General features: G+C 36.1%; 2 protein-coding genes across 18 annotated transcripts in view; both read left to right on the top strand.

Moving 5' to 3' along the window:
- The window catches only part of LOC131530380 (prestalk protein-like), a 159,734-nt gene that overhangs the window by 66,180 nt on the left and 65,717 nt on the right, over nucleotides 1-27,837 (top strand). The window lies entirely within an intron of this gene.
- Nucleotides 320-2,608, top strand: LOC131530408 (uncharacterized). Its single transcript, XM_058760665.1, has 4 exons — nucleotides 320-452; nucleotides 581-892; nucleotides 1,008-1,316; nucleotides 2,236-2,608. The coding sequence occupies exons 1-4, from the start codon at nucleotides 404-406 to the stop codon at nucleotides 2,391-2,393; spliced, it is 828 nt and encodes a 275-aa protein (XP_058616648.1). The 5' UTR covers nucleotides 320-403; the 3' UTR covers nucleotides 2,394-2,608.

Here is a 27,837-nt window from a genome sequence, read left to right as displayed (position 1 = left end):
CTTATTTCTCCACCTCTAGCTGTGTGTCAGGGATATCTCTGTTCAGTAAAATCACCATTAAATATATCATGGAAACAAAACTAAGCTAATTTCTGTGGTTAGCTAGGCTATTATTTTATGGTGTTCTATGAAGGTTAAGGGGTATAAAGCCCAACTTCACGGAAGCGCGCAGACTGAATAGCCTGTTTTTTTCTGATTGGCTGAAGAATTTTTTTTAAATTTTTTATCTGCTTGTCTCACCGCAAGTTATCTACACACAGTAGCCTATTTAAGATAATGCAACAATGTTAAACACGCCATTCTGTTGTGTTTCATGAAATCGACATCAGTGTTTTTTTTTTGTTTGTTTTTTCTCTCTCCAAAACTCATCAGCCACTGAACGGATCTCAAACGGTTGAAGAATATGATTCACGCGCTTGTTTTGTCCTGTTTATGTTTTTTCCCTCTGATTGGTGAGTAATAAATATTCTAGTGTTAGTATGAGCCAAAATCATTTAAATCATTAAATTATATAAATTAGGCTATCTAAATATAGAAGTTTACGTTTACATTTACATATACATTTAATTATGATCTCTAGACTCAGAGACAGAAAATATAACCGTGTCAGCGATGGAGGGAGGTTCTTTCACTCTCCGCACTGGTCTTAATGAAATACAGAGCAACCCGGTCGAGTGGAGGTTTGGATCGAGCAGAACTCGTATAAGCAAAATACAGGCGGGAAGCATTTTTCCAGACGATGTCACGATATTCAGAGACAGACTGCTGATCGAAAGACAGACTGGAGATCTCACCGTCACAAATATCACTAATGAACACACTGGAGTTTATGAACTAAGTATCGATCTCGGACTGAGAGAGTTGCCAAAAACTTTCATTGTCACTGTTTATGGTGAGTATACATGTAATTAGCACTTAATGTTTACTTAACACCCCTCTTACCAGGCTACTAGTCAGCTGTCACTTATTGTTGGGTTGTTGTTGTTGTTTTGTTTTGTTTTTTCCAGCTCCTGTGCCTGTTCCTGTCATCACCAGATACTCTCCTCAGTGTTCATCATCATCATCATCATCATCATCATCAGGGTTCAAAAGTGTGCTGCTGTGTTCAGTGTTGAATGTGGGTCATGTGACTCTCTCCTGGTACAAAGGAAACAGTTTATTGTCCAGCATCAGTGTGTCTGATCTCAGCATCAGTCTCTCTCTACCTCTGGAGGTGGAGTATCAGGATATAAACACCTACAGCTGTGTAGTGAACAATCCTGTCAGCACCCAGACCAAACATCTGGACATCGATCAACTCTGTCAGACATGTTCAGGTAGAACATTTGTGTTATCAGTGTTTCTTCACAGTACCTTAATACCTTAAATACCAGTACCTGATACCTTAAGGGGAGACATTGCAGGCAAAAACTCTGTTTTTTTTCATGCACATGTCAGTTTTGAGATTTTGAGCTTTTTGATTTTTCATAAAGTGTTTTTTCAGACTAGTGGAAAGAAAACATCCTAAAGACACTGCTAAGTGTTTTTTGTTTGTTTGTTTTGTTTGTTTTTTATAGCACTATATCTATTTGTGTCAATAGATTTAAATTACAATACATATTTTTAAAGGCCGTTTTCTCTCCGCTTCAGTTTTTTCTCCTTCACTGAGCCATAAATCTCCACTTCAGTAGCACTTACACACACCGAACTTTACATTTTCATTCCTGTCTATATCCTGAAGGTTTTTACAGATGGATTTGTTCATATATAAATTGCTTGATTATATTCAACATTTTATTCCCCCAAAAATTGTGAAAATATATTGTTTTCTGTCTGTTCTAAGTATTTTCTGAATTATGGAGTGACAAAATGAGATACCCAAAATTCCCTCTGTAAAAACTTTTGACTCTAATATGTCAAAAACAAAAAAAACAAAAAAAACAAGAATTTTGAAACTGACTTCATCCAGTGTTTAGATTTTTGTTCTAGAAATGTATGCAAATTAGCACATATTTCATTAAATAATGCCTCATTTGCATATTTAAACCTAACATTTTAGAAAACTTGTAATACAAAAATGTTTACAATTATCAATGTAATCAATCAATTAGGTAAGTAAGGCAAAAACTATTAGTTATTTTTTTTACCCTATTCACCTGCAGTGTCTCGCCTTAAACCAGTGTAACATGTAAAAGTCTAACTGAAAGAGTTTGTATAATGCAGTTTTTTTAAATTAGTGCCTAATTCTTTCTACAGACTGTGACCACTACTGGAGTCAAACGACCGAAGCTGTGATCCGATTGGTCGTCTCTGCTGTGGTGGGCGTGGCTGCTGTTGCTGCTGCTGTTGTACTGGTTTATGACATCAGATCCAGAAGAACTGAACTGGAGAGGAAAACTAAGTTCATCAAATAGTAATGTACCTGGTATTATAAAACAAGAATAAACAATCTCTATCTTTTTTATTTCTGTCACTTTCATTTGTTTTAAAACATTATTTTTATTATTATTATTTTTTTTATTAAGGCGAGACACTGCAGGTGAATAGAAAAATATATATATATATCGCCTTACCCAGCTGATTGATTACATTGATAATTGCAAACACTTTTTGTATTTCAAGTTTTCTAAAATGTTAGGTTTAGATATGCAAATGAGTCATTATTTAATGAAAAATTTGATAATTTGTAAGATTATATAGATAAATAAGATTTTTTTTTCTTCTGTCCTGTACATTTGTAAAGCTTGTATGTTCAAGAAAATTGGCAAATAAAGTGTTTTATTTGGAAGATGTGTTTTTGTAAATTTCATATTTGTTGTTTTGTTTTTGACTTTTTTTAAAAAAAAATTATTTGATATGGTTGTAATGAAAAATATATATATATATAAAAAAAAATATATATATATATATATATATATATATATTGAACTAAGAAAATGAGCCACATTAGGTTAAGTGAACATGAATATTTAAAAAAAATTCAGTATTCAGAACTTTATACTAAAGGATAGAGTGCCCTAAATGATTATTTAGATTTTTTTTAAATCCTATTTGTATGTGTGTGTGTGTGTGTGTGTGTGTGTAGACAGAACAATAAATTCTTACATTTGGTAGTTCTTTAAAAATTACTTTAATCCAAACACGAATTAAAGATGACGTCAGTGGAGAAGATCCTTTATTAAAGCAAATGTGAATATAAACAAGACTGATTAAATATTCAACATTCAAGTGAAATATTTAAACAAAGAGAATTTAGTACATAAAATAAGATAAACTAGTCAAGTCTCACAAAATCATAAAGTCACATAATCACACATTACATCTCTCTGTCTTTCTCTCTCTCTCTGTCTCTCTCTCTCCCCATCACATAAAAACCACAACTCTCAACTTTCAGTTACCTTTTGTTAAGATATTATCATATTTAATCTCCGATCACTTCCACTTGCAGTCTTTTGAGACTCATTTCAAAAGATTCTGTAAACTGTTTAGCAGCTCAACTTTTACTTTTATTGAGTTTGTGGCATCTGCTTGGTAAGTAATAACTGTTCACTTTATTTAGCCCAAGTTTGCTCATTGTAAGCTACTATTCAAATACCTATTAGATTGTGTTTTATTAACGTCTACACCTATCCAACTGTAAACCTACCCCTTACAATAATGTAAATACAGAAATTATTGTGTTGTGCAGTGTAACAAAAATGACTCAATATTGACGTGCGCATGCCCAGTGGCCGGAGCTGTATCCCTTCTAACCTTTTAACCATACGCAGCAAAAACACTGCAAAACACAGTCACTGGTCGCCATCTCCTGGAGAAATGATCTACACTGCAGAAATTGACCTTGAACATAATAATAATAATAATGAAGTACTCACCACTGAGACTGACACTGAAGTCTTGAGACTTCAGTCTTGGTGTTGCTGATAGTGAGATCTGCAGTTTGAATATTGAGATGTAGTCTGATTGTAAATCTCATATCATCTTCTTTATATAACAGAATCACTTTCTCTCTGTTAGTTTTTACTATGGAAGTGTTTTTGAGGTCCAAACGTCCACTCGATCACCTCATCTCCAGATATATCAGTAATGCGAATCTGTGACAGAATCTCCCTCCAGAGGGCACTTGGTGGCTCAGAAATATGAATTATATTGAGCCACATTCAAATATGAGGACTGGAGTGGGTAAACATTTTTTAAGCTTTTGTCACAGTATACGGTATTATCACGGTATTGAAATAAGTTGCAAAAAGTGTTGTCATAATACAATAGGTTTAATAACTTTTTTTCTTACAACAAAAAGAACTGAACATTTAAATACAATAAAACAATACAAAAAATGTATGAAGTAAACAAACATTTCAAACAGATTAACACTTTACAATAAGGTCTCATATTAGTTAACCTTAGCTCGGGTCCATTAAAAAAAGTTTGAATATAAATAGCCTAAATCTCTATAGTGTACTCAGTGCTGCAATGAACACCGCAGCGAACACAAAAATCTGAATGGCTGTTTAACCCTTAAATGCATACCTCGGGTCTTTAGCGACCCGGTACATCATTCTCCACCATCTCCCTCCTTCATTTTTTAAAGTTAGACATCAACTGTCTTAGTATTCCTCAATCTATTCATTATAAACAATATAACAAGAAAAAAAAAAAAGTAAAATATAAAAGAATGCCTGTTTTCTGATTAATTTTTTTAAAAAGTGTATAGGGTTGCTAGAGACACAAGGTATGTAAATGTGTAAGTATTTTTTTCTGCGCAACTATTTACATATCTGATGATTTTACTGCAATTACTATACGCAATGAAATATTAATGTCACTTCCATTTGATGCTGGATGTGGTGAATAAGCTGCCAGTGAGCAAAATAATGAATATGAAGTCATTGAAAACGATCATTTTGAGAATATGGTTGAGATTGTGAATATGAGCCAGATGCTGAATATACTGTGGAAGTGCGCTCTGACGATGACAGCAATGGTAACATCATCTGCTCAAACTGAACCCTTTTAAGTTTCAAAAGGTAACGAAATATGCTTTATTTTATTCTTCTGTAATTGTTCTTAAAATATCAAGAGAGTTTTGTGCTATTGCAGCAGTTAGAGATCCATCCGTGCTGGATATATAGGTCCGGGTCGCTAAAAACCCGAATATGTAATAATGATTGGCGAAACATTCATGCATTTAAGGGTTAAAACATGTAAATAAAAAGTAGCATAGTTGTTTTTTTTACGGGTTACCGGAGTAACGGCTGCATTTATACTGTTCCTTTACTGCCATCTGCTGTCAGAAAGTGAATGTGCACTTTCATTCAGTTCGTTTCCTGAATGCGCTTCTCAGATGAGTTTTGCTTTTGCGCGCCAGGGCCACTTCCGGGGCTTCCTTTGGGCCAATGGCCAGGGTTTTTTGGCCCGGCGAATACCTTGGGCCAAAGTGGGCCATCTGGGTCTTGAGGCGTGGTTAAGGTGAAAGGCAGCGTTTATCTCCGGTAAGCGAGTAGTCAGGTAAGACAGTCTGCGGTAAGATGCGCATTTCACTGTTTTATATCGTGCAAAGAACTTGAACTAAACTGAAAATGGAGAATCGGCAGTACTGACTTACATGGTTCGACACGTGTGCTGGCCCTGCTAAAAAAAAACAAAAACAATAGAAGCCCAATAGAAACCATCACATAAATTCCAGTGGTTCCCATTAAAATACCATTATAAACCATTAGCTTTTTCCAGTAAAACCATTACAAAATTCCTTTTTGTAGTGTGTTTTGGGCATTTTTCCAATAGGATTTAACATCCCACCAATAGAATCCATCACATACCAGTAGACACCATTATAGTTTTCCATTAAAACCAATACAATTCCCATTATAACCATTAATTCCATTATATTTTCTATTGTATTTTGGGCACGGTTCTATTGTTTTTTTCAGCAGGGGGGGTCATCATCCCTCCATGTTGGGCTTGTTAACATTGTACGCATGCTCCTTTGATGCAACATACAGTAGTGCTGTGAGGGAAAAATATTCTTAAAATGCATTCAAATAATCTGAATAATTTGTAATAAATAATTATTCACTGTATTTTGAAGTGCACACAATAACAATATTGTGCATGTTCATTATCATGATATATCGTAATAACAAACTACCGGCACATGTCTAAGCAACAATTCATGCTTGCCAGGCCAGCATAGTAATAAGCTCCCAGCATGCATTCTGGCATCAATTAATCATGCAGTTCAATTGCACCTTTATCTTCTTTAATTATCATCTGCATTTATTTTCGGTGTTGTTTTTGTTGTGATTTTAACTACCTTGTTTTGTGATGTTTATTATCAGAATTTTAGTTTTATTTATTTATTTATTTTTTGTTTGGTGTTGAGACAGATGAGATAGTCAGTGAATAACATATTTAGTTTTTAAAGGTACAGTCATGGCCAAAAATAGCGGCACCCTTGATACATATGATCAAAGAAGGCTGTGAAAATTAATCCTTTTGATCTTTTATTTAAAAAATGTACAAAAATCTACCCTTTCATTGGATAATAAGAAATATCATTATGAAATAAATGTTTTTCTCAAATACACGTTGGACACAATTATTGGCAGCCCTAGAAATTCTTATGAGTAAAATATATGAAATATATTCCCATTCATATTCACAATTTTGAGCACTCCAGGGTGATTATGAACATGAAATTATCCAACCATGGCTTCCTGTTTCACAGAAATATAAATAGGAGGGAAAACAAAGCCCAAATTCACTTAATCATTCATCACAATGAGAAAAACCAAAGAATATATTTCTGATGTGCAGCAAAAGATAATTGAGCTTCACAAATTGTGTGAAGTGGTTTTAAGAAAAGAGCTAGAGCAGAGAAAATTCCCATTTCCACCATCAGGGCAATAATTAAGAATTTCCAATCAACATAAAATGTTACAAAACTGCCTGGAAGAGGACGTGTGTCTATATCGTCCTAATGCACGGTGAGAAGGAGAGTTTGAGTGGCTAAAGACTCTCCAAGGACCACAGCTTGATTTGCAGATTTGCAGAAAATATTGCAGAAAATAGTTGAGTTTCGGGGTCAGAAAACCTTAAAAAATATATTGTCAAACAGTACCTATCACCACATGTTGTTTGGGAGGGTTTCAAGAAAAATTCTCCTCGCTCATCCAAAAACAAACTCCAGCATATTCAGTTATCAGACACGACTGGAACTTCAAATGGGACTGGCTTCTATGATCAGATGAAACTGAAAAATGAGCTTTTTAGCAGCAAACACTCAAGATGGGTTTGGTGAACACAGGGATTAAAAAGTACCCCATGTGTACAATGAAATATACTGCTGTATTTTTGATGTTGTGGGCCTATATTTCTGCTGGAGGTCCTGGACATCTTGTTTAGACACGACATCACTGATTCTATCAAATGCCAACAGATAAAAAATCAATAAGTGATTGACTCTGTTAGAAATTTTATAATGGGCCATGTTTGGATCTTCCAGCCGTACATTTAATCCAAACACAAACCTCAAAAACAACACAAAAATGGGTCACTGAGCACAACACCAAGCTTCTGCTGGCCATTCCAGTCCTCTGACCTGAACCCTATAGAAAATGAGTGGTGAACTGAAGAGAAGAAGCAGCAACATGGAGCTGGGAATCTAAAGGGTCTGGAGTGATTCTGGATGAAGGAATGGTCTCTGATCTCTTGTCAGGTGTTCTCTAACCTCATCAGGCATTATAGGAGAAAATTTAGAGCTGTGAAACTGGCAAATGGAGGTTTCAAAAAGTATTGAATTAAAGTGTGCGTTAATTGTGGCCAATGAGAAAAATTATTATCCAATGAAAGGTTAGATTTTTGTGATTTTTAAAATAAAAGATCAAAAGGATTAACAATGCAGATTCATTTTCACAGCCTTCTTTGATCATATTTACCAAGGGTGCCGATATTTTTGGCCATGACTAAGTAAAAGAGCAAATGAGCCACTCCCATTAATAAGACAAATTAACATCTTGCCTGATCTTTGTTTATCCCTTGGGCAATTTCAGTGACTTACAATCCATCCACACTGTTCACTCTGGCACCATAAAACAGTCTCAGTTTTATCAAGTTTGATTTTGCTTTATTGTGTATTTGTATAAGCACTGGATAAACATAAACTTTCACGTGAATGGAACCCCAAAAACCCTTAAGATTACACTAAAACACCAATTTCAAGCAGCCAAACCCTGCTGGTTTACAAGTGAAAGATTCTGGCATATGTTGATTTATTTTATATTTAACTGGAAAAAGTCATGCATGGTTTTGTAATTTCAACATTTCAGACTATAGCGTTTACAATTTTCCCTTTTGTTCTAATAGTCAAGCATGAGACAAAATTATTCATGTCAAAATATATGCATAAAACAAAACAAATTAAACACAGATTAGTATGTAATGCACAGCCCAAGTTTATATTGCTACAATGATTATGAACTGTAGTTTTTCTTCATATTTCATGCTGATCCTGAGAGTGATTCACTTACTGTTGACTGAAACCTGTTATAAAAACACAGAAAGGATCACAGCAAAAACAATAAACAATAATAAAATAGTAATGAATAAATATTATATCCCCTTCACTTATGTTCTACTTCACTACACTTACAATAGGGAATTCATTCATCTGTTATCCTTGCAACTGTAATTATACTTAAATTAAAAACAGAAAAAAAAAAAAATACTTTTTCATTTCTTTTAAACACTAAATGATTTCATTTTTAACTCTTACTCTATGATTTGAATGTAATACTTACACATTTGCCTTGGTTGTCTACAAATCTTGCAGCAAAAATCACAGTTACAGCCCAAACCACCAGACCAACACCAGCACCACATATCCCTGAGGCAGCACCTGATTGAGGTGGAGCTGTAATAATAATGAGAGACACTATAAAAATCACTAGAAACATCAGCACTATAAAAATATTACAAAAACGGTATAGCTTTTGCAGAGTTCAAAGTTAACCAAGGCATTTATTTTTCCATTACAACACCTTCATAATCAGAATTTCTGCATAAAATGTCTTATGTACAAAGATATTGATACAGAAAGATTGGATCTACTCACTCTTGACAGTAACTCGGATGGTCCTCTGTAAGGTGTATGCGCTGTTGCTCATGTGTAGATGATAAACTCCAGAGTCAGTGGTTTTGGAGTCACTGATGGTGAGATCTCCAGTGTCACGATGAAGATGTAGTCTGCCACTGAATCTCAAATCATTTTCGTCACGAGGTCCAAACAGATTGGTCTCTTTATTAATTTCAGCCACAACATTACCTTCAGTCTTCCATAGTATCAGATCATATTTCTTTATGTCAATAACAGCAGTATGTAGATTGACAGTATCTCTCTCCATCACTGATTCTGCCTTCACACCACCTGTCACAGGAAAAAAAACACATACGGAGAACTTATGTATGACACTTTATTTTCAGTCACAAAGAATTGATGTGTGATAGAGGTGAAATGCACAAACAAAATGAGCATGTTTGTTTCGAGTGGTCATTGACTACTGAATTTTGATATGGATAATGGCACACAATTTTATAATTTGACCAACTGAAATTTTTAAATAAACTGAAAAAAATAAATAAATAAATAAATAATAATAATGTGACTATGATGTGAGTGCACTGGTTTAAATTTGATTATTGCCATTGGCTGTAATAAAGTCTCAGCCTCAGACTGCATGTCCGTGGATTAACCATCTGATGCACATTGCACACACCATTTTGAAAGCATTTTCTTGATTGAGGAAGCTCTAATATGATTGGCTGGTTTTACTCAACTTCCAAGAGTAAGGGAGAGGCAGGTGGTTTTATTAGTCAGTTGTTTTTACAAAGTACAGGGTTGATATAACAAGTGCTGCTGAGAAGGAAATAATCACAGGATTTGAAAGGTTAGTGTCATCACATTTTGTTTGAGAAGGCTTTCCAATCAAATCCACTCAGGTGTGGTAATACATCCCAAGGACTTTCTCTGGAAGTACGTTGCAAATTCAAACAGGTCTACCCTGTTTAGATAGATTCACAACACAAATGTTCTCTGTCAAACCCAAAGTTTAAGACAGTTCATAGCATAAGTTATCATGGCAATGGACACCTGAATCATCTGCTATATGTCTCTAAGACGTCAGACCTCATCCTGTCAGATGTTATGTAGACGTTTTAAAAAATATCTTTAAGATGTTTATGATTTCAAAATATGATAGAATTTATAGAATCTACTCACCACCAACAGCAATACGGAATTTTCTGTGCAAGACCATGCTGATGGTGTTGATCTCCACTTTATATAATCCAGACTGATCGCTTCGGATGTTGCTGATGACGAGGTCTCGGGTCTGATCGTTCAGATGAATGTTTCTCCATCTTGCATCATTAGGGCTGTTTAATCCATTAACTTGCTTGAGACCATGGCTGGTTCCAATGTTTGTTTGTTTACTTTTACTACATGATTTTACCATCAAAATTGCAAGTAATATTTACAAATAATACATCAAGTTAAAGTTTAAAGGCTTGAGCGTCATTATTTATAATTGTAAAGTCATAGACGTAACATAATTTTAATTCATAGCGAGAGTTCCCAACAATACACGCAACATCAAAACAGGGAGTTCTGAACAGTTTCTGTCCAGTAAAGATGACAGATAGTTTAAATTATACAAACATCTGCACAGTTTTAACTGTAATAATGCAGAGAATAAAATAAATTAGAACTTTTTAGTCCAAAAGTCCAAAATATCAATAAAGTCTGCTTCGTTTACGTAACACAGCTTGAGACAGAATTATAATCCTCATCATTTTTCTAGTAAATTCTAGGAAACTTTAAAGTTGTGAAAGTAGTACAGTGATATATTAGGCCTATGTTTTCTAGAGTCTTGCGTAAAGAATAACCCGCCCCTCAGCGTTTTTGACGCAGCGCTGATTGGACAATTATTCCGAGCATTCCAAGACCTGACTCTTGTGTCACCCAAACCTGCACAACATATAATCTTCACAGTATAGCTGAGAAAGCTACACATGCTAGTGTGCTGTGCCAACACGTTGCTAAATGTCTAATATACCCATGTTGAATTCATTTTTCTGCTGCAATCATATGGTTATGCACATATAGAAGACCTACATCCTCCGTTCAACTATAACTTTAATAAACAGTCAAAGATAGGAGGGAAAAGTATATTGGTGGATGCACAATGCTGTATGAACGTGTAAATGTGTACCATCAGTTTGTGTGTTAATAAATTGCTGCTTCAGCAATTGTGTTCAGTTGTAAATATAGTGATGTATTGTGTTTCGTCCTCACATTCTTGGTTTACTTAAATTAAGAAAGAATCTAATTTTTAGTGGTGCCCCTTCAAATTTCAGTTATATCTTCTGCAGGCTTGTGGCTTTAATGTCGCCGCTTTTGTAAATTGCTTTGGCACAATTTCATATATTTATTCCTAAATATCTCTTATTCTAAATTAATAGAGCAATACTTTACAAAATAGTTAAGCTTCTCTTACAGTTTTTCTAAAGTAAGGTATTTAATTTTGATCCTTGAACGTGAAACTGAGAAAAAGCATCTTTCTAAAGAGCCCATAGTTCAGTTTGTAGTCCAGAGGGTTCATGAACTGTGACTGTTTTTGTTTGTGTAGGTCATGTTTGTGTTTGAGCTCAACTAGTGGGGGCGACAGTTAACAAGTTAAGTGAGCAATAAGGATGACTTCATCTCCAAACTCCCACAGTATCTGATTATCTCTCTGTACTTTAACACCAGTGTGTAGAGTGACAGAATCTCCCTTCCTCACTGACACTGACTCCACAACATCTGTCTCAACAACAAACACATGTGGAGAACAAACAGAAGTTTAAAACAAAAATTGAGCTTTCTGTAATTTCCACACAATCACACTTTGAAAGAGGAGTCTAAATTCTGAGACTGAAAAGTTTAATAGACTTTCCTCCCACAAAGTTATTTTTCTGTTTTAAGAGTACATTTAAAATTCAAATGCATTTCAGATTCAGCTCATCAGATACAGATTCAATTTTCTAAACAACTGAAGCTGCTTTGTAATGATGTTGTGTAAAAGATGTAGAAAAAAGTTATAAAAGAAATCTTAGATATCTTATTTTGAATGTATTTCTAGTGTCACACTTAAATCTAACACACCAATCTACCTTACACACAGATTTCAATATAGCCTCACATATGATTGTTAATTTGCAACAAATAAAGGCTTTTGATTGTTTAGAGAATGAACAAATCTCCCTAAAAGCATAGCCTCGTGTGGTTAAAGAAAAAGATGAAATAAATACAATAAGAAAGAAATTAAACAATTGAACAAAATTAATTTTGTATCATTTTGAGTCATCTGATTTGGTCATCAACATCTTTTTTTTCTTTTTCTTTTGAAGTTGACATACAAATAACAAACCTAATAATAATAGCTTAACCCATAATGTTAAAACTTGTATTCATTCCACAGCATCTAAACTGTCCACAGGTGATTGACATGAGTTACTCACCATGGACAGTAACTCGGAATGTCTTCAATTTTGCATCTGTGCTCTTGATGTCTACACTATAATGTCCAATGTGTTCAGTTCTGATGTTTGTGATGGTCAGAGATCCAGTCTGTGTGTCCAGCTTCAGCCTGTCTCTGAATATCGCACTGGAACCATCATATGTAGAGGGATTTGCATCTGCTTCATTCATTCTAGCAATGATTTCATCACCAAACTTCCATATTATCTTAGTATCTTTCAGTACTTCAGTAACATCAGTATGTAGAGTGACAGAATCTCCCACCATCACTGATACTGACACTTCATCTGCATCAACACCAAACACACCTGAAGAACAAACAGAAACAGTTTATATATATATATATATATATATATATATAAGTACATGTAAATATTTTCAAAAATATATACTGTATGTGTGTGTATTTATATGTACATAATAAATATACACAGAACACGCACATATATTATGCAAACAAAAACATTTATTTTGTATGCGATTAATCACTATTAATCGTTTGACAGCACTAATATATATATATATGTATGTTAGTATGTTTTGCCCTCTCTTTCGCCCCAATATGAGGAGCTTGTGGAGGTGGTCACTCATGCTGTGGGCAGATTAAACATCGATTGGCCAGCCAAGTGTTGTGTTGAACCGCAGAGAAGCAAGCTGGACGAATGCTTTCTGCGGTTTAAGACTCCACCTCCACATCGGAGCCTGCCGTTTTTTGCCTGCCGAGGTGTCGAGGTCGTGGGGAAAACCATTCTCGGCCCGCCTCTTCGTCACCTCGTCTGATTACGACGGTAATGTGACAGGGACAAGTGAGCGCGGTTACTGAGCGATGCCTCGAGTGGAACAGACGCTCACGAGCTATCTGTCCCCTGACGCTGCGTCGTCTCTGAAGGCTCCGACCTTGCCCACAAAGCCGCTTCGCGTGCCACGTGCTGGCTCCTCATATAGAGAGGCTCAGAAAGTGAGTGTCGCCGCCCGTGCTCCTCTGCGGCGGGGCCGGGGCGGTAAGAAAGGCTTTCGGTCTGGGGCCTCAAAGCCTAAGCCGGATCTACAGACCGTCCTTCAGGCAAAGAGGTCTTCGGCCAAGAAGCCCTGATGCTTATGGCCCAGGGCTTATGAGGGTAGCCCCAGCTGGGGAAGAGCGGCGTTCACCGCAGTCCACGGTGCCCATCTCTCCTCAGTGCCCTCAGGAGAGAGGGCTAACCCTGCCACGTACGGTGTTCCAGGGTGCAGCGATCTCCAGCGAGCACATATCACAGTTTTCTCTGCCCAGAAACGTAGCGGAGCTGAGATGCTCGCCACCCCTTCGTGGATCTCTAGAGCAGCTAATTCGGTTTTCTCCTGCCGGTGTGCCGTTCCAGGAGGCCGTTACACCAAAGGCCAGTCTCGAGAGACTGGTTCCCTTAGTAGACTATTTTGCAGCATGGAAACTACTGCCAAATGTGTCTCAGTGGGTCCTGCACACTGTAGAGAGAGGTTACAGAATCCAGTTCGGTTCTCCTCTGCCTCGATTCAACGGGGTGTATCCCACTCTGGTGGGTCCCGAGCAGGCTCTGGTAATGGAATGAGAAGTAGTTACTCTCTTAAAGAAGGAAGCATGAGGTTTGCTTTCCGGGGCAAAGCTTACCAGTATCAGTTCTTCCCTTCGACCTAGCACTCTCACCCCGCACTTTTACAAAGTGTGTGGATGCTGCGTTAGCTCCGTTGAGGCTAAAAGGCATCCATATACTCAATTACATCGACGATTGGTTGATTCTCGCTCATTCAGAGCAGATGGCGGCTCAACATCGAGATGTTGTTCTTGCTCTCATGAAAATGTTGGGGTTAAGACTGAATGCCAAGAAGATTGTGCTTTCTCCATTACAGAGGACCACTTATCTTGGTGTGGTGTGGGATTCGACCACAATGCAGGCACGTATGTTGCCTGCTCGGATTGAGTCGATCCTCACGGCAGTCAGGAGAGTGAAAGAAGGCCAGTCACTCACTGTCAAGCAGTTTCAGAGACTGCTGGGTCCGATGGCAGCTGCGTCCAACGTGATACCTATTGGCCTGCTGTACATGAGATCCCTACAGTGGTGGCTAAAGACCAAGGCGTTCTCCTCGAGAGGAAACCCACTTCACATGATCAAGGTCACGCAGAGGTGCCTACGTGCCTTAGACATGTGGAGACAACCTTGGTTCTTGTCTCAGGGCCCAGTGCTGGGAGCTCCGTGTCGCAGCGTAATGCTAGCGATGGACGCATCCCTCACCGGTTGGGGAGCGGTCATGAGTGTACAACCCTGGGCATCTCAGTGTGGGAGCAGGCATTCTGTCGAGACAGGGGCCAAGGCCCGGGGAATGGATGTTTCACCCAGAGGCGCTTTCGGCCTACCACATCTCTCTTTGTGGACAGTCAGTAGGCAGACACCCCCTGGTTACACGTTTCCTGCGTGGTGCGCTGAGGCTAAGGCCTCCAGTACGGTCCCGTGTTCCTCCGTGGGACCTGGCTGTGTTGTTGGATGCTCTCTGTAGGCCTCCCTTCGAGCCTATTGAGGAGATCTCTGATCGCCATCTCACTCTGAAGACTGTGTTTCTTCTGGCGATTTCTTCTCTAAAGAGAGTTGGGGATCTGCAGGCCCTCTCAGTGGCCCCTACTCATTTGGACTTTGCGCCTGGCATGGCCAAAGCCTTTTTGTACCCTTGTGCAGGGTACATCCCCAAAGTTCCTTCTGTCTTTTTCGGATGCAGCTTGAGTTCCCTCGAGGAACTAGGGTTACCTACGTAACCTAGAGACGTTTCACGAGTGTGAGCATTTCTCTAAAGTGATCTTTTTCATTCACAATGATGTATAGTTCAGATGGGATATTATGAGCTCATTTAAGGTCAGTCCCTAAACTTACTTCATTCTCCCATAATGCTACATGCTCTTGTGCAATGCTAAATTACATTTTGTGTCTCACAATCAAAGCAACACTAATCACCATAACAAAGACGGCAAAAGAGATCTGTCTATTTGTTTATGAAAGAGAGAATCCAGAATTTAGCCTGCATCACTACTTCTGTACAGTGGCTCTGCCGTTATTTAGATTTAAAAAGATATGTATGCACGTAACCCCTTCCCAAATACTCTTTGCTGAGCATGATTTCAGTCTCTTAATACACTATTGTTGGCAGCAGTCTGGTGTATTTATGAAATATACAGTAGTTTCTTACAGTTTACAAGTAGTTTCAGCAGTTGTTTTGCAAGCTTGTAAAATTACATCAGTTTTTCACAATGTTGGTAATGCAAGTAAGCAGATTTGTTGCATTGTGTCTCTTGAAAATTAAGCTTGTGGCTTGTAGTTTCTACAAGGCATGCAAATCATAAAATGTATGTGGTTGTTGTATACATATAGATATACAATAACAAAAATGAGTAATATTCATTAAGCTTATTATAAAAAATCCAGTCTTACCCTTAAAGATATTTTTTCAGTTATCTATTCTGATTTTTACTCTGAGGTATAGAAAAAGTAGTATTTCATGACTGACTCATATCTGCATACATTTTATCTGATGTTTTAATGTAAAATACTTCCTATTTATTTAACTTTTTGAATAAACATTGGGGGTTTGGGGTGGCATAACTATTCTGAACAAGTAAAACCCACCCTATAGGCTGGCCTCATGTTACAAAGACAGGCTGCAACAATGGCTATAATCATGAGCTTGATAGTTTATGGCAAATAGGCAAGACTTGTATTAGACCTAGCCACACCCTGAATGAGAGCGACAGTCAACCGGACTAAAGTTCAATAGAGAGACTGACTGACTGACTGACTGAGAGAGTGACTTATTTCTGTTTTTCTGTTCTGTTTTTAAAGCACTGCATGCGTTCGTGTTGCAGCCAGTTTTCATATAGAATAGTAACGCTCAGAATATTACAGGCCGTCAGCGCCCTCTACTGTTCACTACTAAACACGTGCACAAACAACTAACCCTCAAAATCCTGTCATTGCCATTGTCTGTTATTATTCGCAGTGTGATTTATCGTAACTTCTATTTATAGAAAAAAAAAAGATTAATGTTTGTTTAAAAAACTGTAGATGTAAAAAATAAAAAGACGTCTGTTTCCGATTTATATTGAAAAAGAAAATGTTATATTAATAAAAGTAGTAGCCTATTACTCACCGTTCACGAGTAATAAAACCCCCAAAAAGAAAGTATTAGTCCTCATGTCGATCTCGCTTCTGACCGCGTCTAAACTACAACAGCACTGATTCAGGGTAGGCTACTGATGATGGACTCGTATCAAAACTTTGAAGTCACGTGGTTTCTTGAGAAAGCGGGCATGTCATGTCACACAATGTCGAAGTGTTCCAAACCGAACCTTGACTAGAGATTTGGTCATATAATAAAATGTTTGTTTATTCGAGGTTTGCGATCTTCTGCATAGCATATTCTTAGTCAGTAGCACAATAAATGTAAACTCACAAAAAAAATAAATAAATAAAAAATCTACTAAACTGCTAAGAATTGACAAAAATGAGACAACAAATGGACATATGAAATGAAGACTAAAACAATTCACATCCACATGTATTCACTAAGTAGTACATGCTTTTATTTCTTATATTATTTGTTTAATATAGAAAGTTCCTTTATAGATTCCATTATGCCCACAGAAGCAGTAGGATATGTTAAAGGGATACCCCATGATTTACTCAGCCTCATGCCTAGGTGTAAATTTTAGGGGTCATTTTCATTTCTGGGTGAACTATACTTTAATTTGAAAATAAAAGTGTAATCCAGTACAAACATTCAGTGTAATGATACAATGCTAAAATATAACAATAATAACAATAATAATAATAATAATGTAACCAAAAAGGTTTTAAAAATATTGCTGTGAGTAGTAAAACATGAAAATATTGTGTGATTACTATGAAAACAAAACCAGACCAAACTGCAACTTTTGAGAGATGTTTTATTGAGGTATTAAAATAGCATAATCGGCAGAATGAAAAAGGATGTTTAAAAATGTCATGACAGTATAATATATATCCAGGCCAAATTTGTCTGTGACATGGTTTGTTGTTTATGGCACTGTCTGTTTGAATCAATCAATCAATGAATAAACAAACAAACAAACAAATAAAAATAAGTACGTCAGTAACATTTTAAAATTAAAGGACATTAAGGGTCACTTTGCATCTGATGAGACAGATACTGTCAAAAAGTTCTGCAGGATGTGGTCTGGATCTCAAACTGATAAAATAAAGTTTACTCACAGAATTGTGTGTGTGTGTGTGTATATGTGTGTATATATATAAGAATTCATCAATATGGAAATATTAAATTGAGATCAGACATCTACGATTAGTCATTGGGTACACAACTTCATCCTAAAATTATAAACATAATAAGTCTGGTTTGTTTGGCCTACTGGAATTCAAAGTGGAAAAGGAAAAATAAAATAAATTAATAAATAAATAAAAAATAAAAAATATAGATAGATAGATTTTTTTTTTTACTTTGGAATAAAACTGATTGCTTTTAACACTCTAGCAGCTCCTGCTCTGAGTCAAAGTGAAACCTGTTGTGGTCTGAGTTTAATTCAGGTCAGTTTAGTGGGCGAATGACCCAAATTAATGTAGGCTATTTATTTTGAGAGGACAAACGTCTTGCTCCTAGTTACTGTTGCATGTGTGCAGCTGATGTATGGGTTATGGCCAAAGAAATAGTTTTCCTTTACGACAGATTTTCACTGTACACACAATAGATAGCCTACATTGTAACAAAGTAGTGAATGCATAAACAGTCAGATTTGATTTTAAACAAACTAAATTCATGCACTTAGTTTGTCCATGAAGATAGGCTACTTATAGGCTACTGCTAGCTGTGTGTCAGAGATCTCTACTCGTTAAAATCACTATTAAATATATCTCGGAAACAAAGCTTGTTTCTGTGGAAGCAATATAAACACTGTAGCCTAACTATTTTATGGTGGCTAGAGATATAAAGCAAGATGTGAAACTGACGTACTTCAACAGAACCGCAACCCCAGTTGTTGCTGATGCGTTCATGCACAATCAGGCGCACTTGAGTTTTTCTTTTTTTCTCTCTGATTGGCTGGAGTTTTTATCTCCTTGCCTCACCGCAAGTTATCTACACACAGTATACTTAAGATCATAAAACAACGCGATTCTGTCGTGTTTCATGCAGTGTTTTTTTCTTTCTTTTTTTCCATACATTAACGGATCAGCCACTGAACATATCTATCTCAAACGGCTCAAGGAAACGATTCACGAGCTTGTTTTGTTCTGTTTATGTTTTCTACCTCTGATTGGCAGGTAGCCTAATAAATGTATTTATGGACTTGGTTTACAGATTAGCTAATACTTTTTATATATATAATTTTAGGATTAAGGGTTTAAATTATTAGGTTAAATGATTAAATATTTAAATGTTTTAAATGTTTAAGTTCACGTTTAACATTTACATTTAATTTTGATCTTTAGGTGCTGAGATAGTATATATAACTGTGTCAGCGATGGAGGGAGATTCTCTCACACGTAGGCCTACTGAAATACAGCATGATCATGAGATCAAGTGGCGCTTTGGCTCGAGCAGAACTCGTATAAACAAAGCAGTGGAGGACAACATTCTTCCGATATTCAGAAACAGAGTGCAGATCGAAAGACAGACCGGAGATTTCACCATCATCATCATCAGGGTTCAAAAGTGTGCTGCTGTGTTCAGTGTTGAATGTGAGTCATGTGACTCTCTCCTGGTACGAAGGAAACAGTTCATTGTCCAGCATCAGTGTGTCTGATCTCAGCATCAGTCTCTCTCTTCCTCTGGAGGTGGAGTATCAGGATATAAACACCTACAGCTGTGTAGTGAACAATCCTGTCAGCACCCAGACCAAACATCTGGACATCGATCAACTCTGTCAGACATGTTCAGGTAGAACATTTGTGTTATCAGTGTTTCTTCACAGTACCTTAATACCTTAAAACAGTAAGAGTAGACATGTCAAAGTCTAACTGAAAGAGTTTGTATAATGCAGTTTTTAAATTAGTGCCTAATTCTTTCTACAGACTGTGACCACTACTGGAGTCAAATGACTGAAGCTGTGATCCGATTGGTCGTCTCTGCTGTGGTGGGCGTGGCTGCTGTTGCTGCTGCTGTTGTACTGGTTTATGACATCAGATCCAGAAGAACTGAACTGGAGAGGAAAACTAAGTTCATCAAATAGTAATGTACCCAGTATTATAAAACAAGAATAAACAATCTCTATCTTTTTATTTCTTTCACTTTCATTTGTTTTAAAACATCTTTTTTATTAATGTATTTTAAAGAGAATATCAGTCAAACAATTTTCACTATTTAAGTTACAGTTAAGGAAACTGGTAAGTAAAGGAACTATTGAGTAAATTAAAAGACGGGTAAGCAAAATAGAGCATATTTGTTTTTATTAAAGCACACAGGTTCTGCTGCTGCTGCCGCTGCAAACAAGTACAGGAACTTGCTACTGTCAATGCATATGGCGATACGGTGCTGTGAGTATTTAAGACATACTGCTGCTGCACAAATAGCATGTAAAATAACCCGTAGCAGATCTATACAGGTGGAGCTGGGGAAGGTGGAGGGTTTCAGAGAAACTGTGAAAGCACGCTGCAGGAATCTCAAGTGAATGCTAGCTAGCCATATAAATGTAAGGTAGAAAGCTCATTGGCTGCATATGCAGCATGAATCAATCAGCTTGTGCCAAGTCCTTTAACTCTCTGAATATCATCAGTTACGTAAACAACCCGTCAGCCTGCGCCATCTAGAGCATCATGACTGAACTATATATATTGAACTAAGAAAATGAGCCACATTAGGTTAAGTGAACAGGAACATAAAAAAAGTATAATCACACACACACACTCACACACACAAAAATCATATTCTCTAAATAATTCAATATTCAGAACTGTGTAAAGGATAGAGTACCCTAAATTATTATTTTGCATTTTTTTTAATCCTTTGTGTGTGTGGACAGAACAATAAATTCTTACATTTCATAGTTCTTTAAAAATTACTTTAGACCAAACAAGAATTAAGGATGAGGTCAGTGGAAAAGATCTTTTATTAAAGCATATGTGAATATAAACAAGACTCATTAAATAATCAACATTCAAGTTAAATATTTAAAATTTAGTACATATAATAAGATAAACTAGTCAAGACAAGTCAAGTCTCTCAAAGTCATACAAAGTCACACAATCGCACCCCCACAAAAAACAAAACAAATAAAATATTGATTTTAAAAAGACTTGAAGTACTCACCACTGACAGTAACACTGAAGCTCCTCTGTAATGTCTTTATCTGATAAAGTCTTGAGACTTCAGTCTTGGTGTTGCTGATGGTGAGATCTGCAGTTTGAATATTGAGATGTAGTCTGTTTGTAAATCTCACATCATCATCTTCTTTATATAACAGAATCACTTTCTCTCTGTTAGTTTTTACTATGGAAGTGTTTTGAGGTCTAAACGTCCACTCGATCACCTCATCTCCAGATATATCAGTAATGTGAATCTGTGACAGGATCTCCCTTCATCACTACTTTTTTCTTCACCTCGTCAAAACTAAAAATACCTGAAAAACAAACAGGAACAGTTAAGGATAATGTTAGATTAATCAGAATCAGAATCAAAGAGAAATTCATTGCGAAGTGTACATGCACACACAAGGAATGTTTAATAGAGCTTCCAGTGAACACATACAAATAAACAGTATTAAGACACAGGTTGCATCAGAGTAAACATATTTACAGATTATGAACATATTTACAGTCTCGGAAAAAATGGTACAAAAGCTGTCACTGAGGCAGTAGCCTTTCAAAAGGTACACTTTTGTACCTAATTTACCCCTAAATGGTGCATATCTGTACCTAAATGGTACATATTAGTACCTTTTGAAAAGGTAAAACCCCAGTGACAGCTTTTTTTTTTCTTTTCTTTTTTTTTGAGAGTATACAGTATTAATAATATAAATAAATAGGACTGGATTTACAAACATAATGCTCTAAACAGTGAGAATATTGCACTGTAGGAGAGGCCTTAAAGCTTTCAGCTGTTCAAGAGGTAGATGGCCTGTGGTAGGAAGCTGCTCTAGCCCTCTACTATTGATGCTTGGCAATGTTTTTTCTTTAACATACTTGATTATATAAAGGAATGACTTGTTTTGTTTTTTTCTTTTTTCCCTCCCTCTCTCTCTTTCTTTTGACTGGACTCTTTAAAGTATTGATTATATGTCTGTTGTTGTTATTTTTTGTTGTTGTTGTTTTGAATGGATGTTGTGATGTTGTGTGTAAAAAAAAACAATAAAAAGTTGATAAAAAAAAAAGTGATAATCTAAAGAAGTTCAAAAACACAACATGCACAGAAAGCTCTGAACTACTGCATCATTCAGACACACACAGACATAAAAAAAAAAAACATCATATGAACCACAACAACAGTAACAATCAACAAAAGCTTCATGCTACTTAGTAGTACTTATATGCTGTAATCGTTGATATAATATTCTTCTTCTTCTGCTCTTGAGTCGCTTGCAGGTATGTTATGAAATTTGGCACACTGATAGAGGACAGTCTCAATCTATACCATAGCAAGATTATGCTAATAATAACATTTGAACCGTAAAGTTTAGAAGCAATATAATTTTTTACTCTGATTCTTTTACTCAAGCTGAATCAAATTGACACCAAAACGTACATTTCTATGGGTCAAGATTTTTTGCAGTTTTTAATTATTCAAAAAACCCTACTTTTTTCGAACTCGTCCTAAACCGTGATTCTGATTTTCACCAAATTTGGCTCAGATCATCTTCAGACCATGCTGGCTAAAAGTTATGGAATTCAAGTTGATTAATCAAACGGTTCTTGAATAACACATGAACGAATTTGACGATGAGCACACCAAAATGGATGTGACGCTATATCTCTTCAACGTTTTATTATATTGAGACCAAACTTGGTGTGTGTTATAAAAATCATGACCTGAGGCTACCTGCATAGTTTCGGTGCAGTACCACCTAGTGGTCAGGAGATATGAAAACTTACGTATGGTTTGGCCAAAAATCTGCCATTTTGGGGATCGGCCATTTTGAATTTTGTCATAAAATGCTGTATTTTACGCCTGCATTGGCATATTCTGTTCTGACATGAGAACAGAAAAAACATTTAAATAGTAACACTTAACACTAGAAGCGCCAGAATTCCAAAACTACTAGAACAGCCGTGAGCGGTCATTTTGACCGCTATATTATAAACTCTATAATCTCTAAATAAATTGCCCAAATGAGAGATTAATGTATTAACTGTGTTAGGATATCGTTAAAAAAAAACAAATAACACCAACATGTAGACTTTTTATTTAGTTAAAAATGATAATTATAAATTTAGAAATATTCGCATCATTTCATAGTAAAATGTAATTATTGCATATTCAGTATTTCTCTGTATTTATTTTACATAACTCAGAACAACAAAATAACATTTAAAATGATCTATTTGATTATGATTTTTTTACAACATTTATGATACATTATAACACAGAACATAAGCTGGAAACAAGCAGCTCTAAAGTTAAAAGAGTCACGAACGAAGTTTGGAACCATAAAACAATTACGCCACAAATTTTATATTAAATAAATATATCTATATCATGCTCGGCTATTTAAGATTCACAGTCAACACAAGTTACTTCTGTTCTTCTCGCACAATTTCCACACACGGGTTTGTGGCATTTGCAACAGGTGTCGCGTTTTATTTTGTTTGCAGATTCTCCGCACCTGGCACTGTCTCCGTTTTGGTGTCAGTTGCGGGGTTGATTGTGCTTTTGGTTGGGACCTTGTGTCAACTGCGATGCTGCCATTTTTTAAAAGGCAATAATAATTTGTAGTCCAAGAATTTGTATTTATAATCAAATGAGCATATGCTAATAGTACTGGAGACGCTGACAGAGACAATAAACCGCGGGAAAGAACAATAGAATCGCGCGAGATTTAAAGCGGTCAATATGACCGTTATGGCTTTAATAGGTAAAAATGCTCATATTTTTTTTGCCTTTTATGTAATTTATATAAAATCTATTGTAAGTAAAATTAGAAACACTTTTAGGAAAAGTCACAAACCAGCAAGATTGTATTTTTTTATTCAACAAAGTTATTGTACATATACATTTCAAAACGGTCATTTTGACCGTCATGGCAGTTCTAGTGTTAACAATAAATAATAATGTGTATGAATCTGGAACAGTAGATTTATGTACAGATTTGTGCATTATTTACTCTATATACTGTACAGCTGAATAAATAAACAGATATGCATATGTATTTACATAAAACTTGAGAAAGAGGCAATGATTAAAGCTGGAGAATGAAGTACAGAACACAGGTAATGATTCATGTGTTAGCTGTTTAAGCTGGAGATGGCATGGGGGGAAAAACTGTTTTTATGCATAGATGTTCTAGTCCACAGAGATCTGTAGCGTCTGGCTGAAGGGAGAAGTGCAAACAGGTTGTGTCCGAGGTGAGAGGGGTCTTTGATGATGTTACCGGCCCATTCTTCACTCTGGAGTTGTACAAGTCCTGGGGTTTGGGCAGGTGCACACCAATGATCCTTTCTGCTGTCCTAACAGTCCATTGCAGTCTTCTTAAATCTGATTTGCTGGCTGACCCAAACCAGACAGTTATAGAAGTGCACAGAACCGACTCAATAACAGCTGAGTAAAACTGTGTCATCTGTGCCTGTGGCAGGTTGAACTTTTTCAGCTGACGAAGGAAGTACAAACTCTGCTGGGCCTTTTTCACAATGGAGTCAATGTGAATGTCCCACTTCAGGTCCTGAGAGATGGTTGTGCCCAGGAACCTCCACAACAGCCACAGTGCTGTCCATGATGGTGAGAAGGGGGAGAGCAGGGGGGTTTCTCCTGAAGTCCACTATCATCTCCACAGTTTTGAGCGTGTTGAGCTCCAAGTTTTTGACTGCACCAGATAGCCAGCTGCTCAACCTCTTTTCTGTAAGCAGACTCGTCGCTGTCCTGGATGAGACTGATGACTAGGGTAATCTGCAAACTTCAGGAGCTTGACAGAGGGGTCTTTAGAGGTGCAGTCATTTGTGTAGAGGGAGAAGAGCAGTGGGGAGAGAACGCAGCCCTGAGGAGCTCCGGTGTTGATGGTGCGGGTGTTGGATGTGATTTTTGATGTAATTAAAAAAATAAAATGCTATATCTTTTGATTACTTTTGCCTATTATCATGCAACTGGTCTTGATAGATTCCTTGGATCATGCCAAGAACATAAATTCCAATTATGCCATAATTAGGTGAACTTCATATCCGCCATTTTGATTTTTTTTTTTAAAACCTCCTCCTGGACCTTTGGTCCGATTTTCACCAAATTTGACTCAGATCATCTTCAGACCATGTCTTTAATTACTCATTGCTGCATTTGGTCTGATCCTCCCTGCCATGCTTGCTCATCATTCTGCCTCTGTTAAGCTTGGCCCCTTAATTGCTTATATTTTTGCCGTTGTTTTTGTTGTGACTTTTTACTAGCTTATCTTGTGATGTTCAGTGCTGATTTGTTTATCAGATTTTTTTATTTTTATTTTTTTGTGATGAGATAGTATCAGTAAATATTATTTTTATTTTTTAAAGGTAAGTAAAAGAACAAATGAGCCACTCCTGTTGATAAGACATGTTAACATCTTGCCTGATCTTTCTTTATGCCTTGGGCGATTTCAGAGACTTACAATCCATCCACACTCAGGCACCATAAAATAGTCTCAGTTTTATCAAGTTGATTGATTGGCTTTATTGTGTGTTTGTACATAGATCCATATGAGCACTGTATGAACATAAACTTTCACATGAATGGAAATGATAGAAATTATACTTTGCTGTCACAAAACACAATCCAAGTAACCTTACGATTACACTAAAAAGAGAAAATGCCTATTTCAAGCAGCCAACCCCTGCTGGTTTACAAGGGAAAGCATATGTTGATTTATTTTATATTTAACTGTAAAAAGTCATGAATGGTTCTGTAACTTGAACATTTCAGGTGTTTACAATTTTTCATTTTGTTCTAGTAGACAGACATGAGGCAAAAAGTACATTAAGCATGATTTGTGTCAAAAAAAAAAAAAAAACTAAAAAAACACATTAGCATGTCTTTGTTTAGATTGTTACGGTGATTATGAACTGCTGTTTTCTTTTCATTTTTCAGATCCTGAGAGTGATTCACTTTATATTCACTGAAACCTGTTATAAAAACACAGAAAGAATCAGTAAAAACAACAAGTTAAAAAAATGAAAATAGTAATGAATAAATAATAGTTTTAATAATAATAATGATAATATTAGCTATAGGTTCCCCTGCATGTATGTTCTCCTTCACTGCACTTACAATAGGAAAATCAACAGTAATTATACTTAAATTTAATAAAAAATAAAAACTTTCTTAATTATGTCTATAGAGAAATCTCAACTTTACTTATTAATTTCCTTCAAAGACTAAATAATTTCATTGTTAGCTCTTGCTGTATGATTTGCATGAAATACTTACACTTTTGCCTTGGTTGCTTATACTTCTTGCAGCAAAAAACGCAGTTACAGCCCAAACCACCAGACCAACACCAGCACCACATATCCCTGATGCAGCACCTGACTGAGCTGTAATGATAAAGAGAGACAGTCATTGGTGTGAATGTGTGTCTGATCTAAAACAAACACATCAGCACTATATATAACCTGAGTGAAGATCTGATACTGTAATGATAAAGAGAGACAGTCATTACCACTATAGTGAATACAACCCATTTCTCAATAATAGTAAGCTGATTCAGAGAGAAAATCATAAATGCTAACACTAAACAGTAAAGTGTGACTTCTGTGACAACTTTTGTTTTCACTGAACCATTTACAACTTTTTGTGTTTCTTATAATGAACTAATACTTCAAACACAAATGTGTTTCTGTGTGACAATATTTGAAATAATGTTAATTTTCTCTACAAATGTCTCATTTAATACACTCACCACTGACAGTAACGCTGATGGTCCTCTGTAAAGAGTGTGTCTTGCTCTTCATGTACAGATGATAACCTCCAGAGTCTGTGGTTCTTGATTTGCTGATGGTCAGAGATCCAGTCTGATGGTCTGGCAGCAGTCTGTCATTGAATCTCCCACTAGCACTAAATAATGAAAACCGATTGGTCTCTTGATCGATTTCAGCCATGAGATGGTCTTCAAACTTCCAAATTATCAGATCGTATCCCTGTATTCCAAGAACACCAGTGCGTAGAACGACAGAGTGTCCCTCAATCACTGACACTGCCTTAATTTCATCTGTCACAGCAACAAACACATATAGAGAACAAATATAAAGATAAATAATTATTATTAATCACACAGTTAAGTTGGTGATTCATATTAAAAGATGCTCACTCCCCAGATATTATTCTATTGTTATTAAATAAATAATTTTACATTTCAATGATTTATTGTATTGCACTGTTCATAAATCACATCTATCCACCATTAAGCCATTGAATGTAATGGTCTAGGCTCAGACACAACTGACCGCCAACAGCCTGGGGCCATAACATCACAAAACATCTTAAGGCTAAAAGTAACTTTTAACTTGAGAAATGCTTAAAAATAATGGGCATGTCAGCCCTAATTTTAGGACTCCTAAATTTTAGCTCCAAGAGTACACTGATAAAAATGATTTTGTGGTGAAATAAATACTACAGAAAAACAAATGTAATTTCTACATTAAATAATTTAGTTCAGGCAAGAATTAATAAATAAAAGAGTTAATTCAATATTAGTACTCAATTTAAGCTTGTAGAATTTAAAGTTTGAACTTATAAGTATATTTTACTTGGAATTGTTTGTTATTTTTACAAATATTGTAAGTAAATATCAACGTCATGATCCCATTGTTCCCATCATGCACTTGGGCATGAATAATTAATAAGGTTAATTAGATGTTTTTGAGATGTATTTACACTGTTTTGTGGTTGCTTTTGGTGTTAGGTTAAGTAACTTTGTAACATCTGGAGTTCATTTTTTACTCAAAATGACCCATTCATACTCAAACACTATTCACTGATTGTCACCGTCATTGTGTATCATGTGCCAAGTATTCAGGCCTCTGTTCATTCAGTTAATAACTGTATTGAGTCAATATATTACCTTGAATAACAAGCAGTCTACTTGCTTACATACGTACTTGTAACTTAACCACATGCTTTATAGTCAGTTCTAC

Source organism: Onychostoma macrolepis, chromosome 22, assembly GCF_012432095.1.
Source record: "Onychostoma macrolepis isolate SWU-2019 chromosome 22, ASM1243209v1, whole genome shotgun sequence".
Classification (NCBI taxonomy): Eukaryota; Metazoa; Chordata; class Actinopteri; order Cypriniformes; family Cyprinidae; genus Onychostoma; species Onychostoma macrolepis.
The sequence above is the reverse complement of the archived record's forward strand: the minus strand, read 5'-3'. Positions and strand labels throughout refer to the sequence as shown.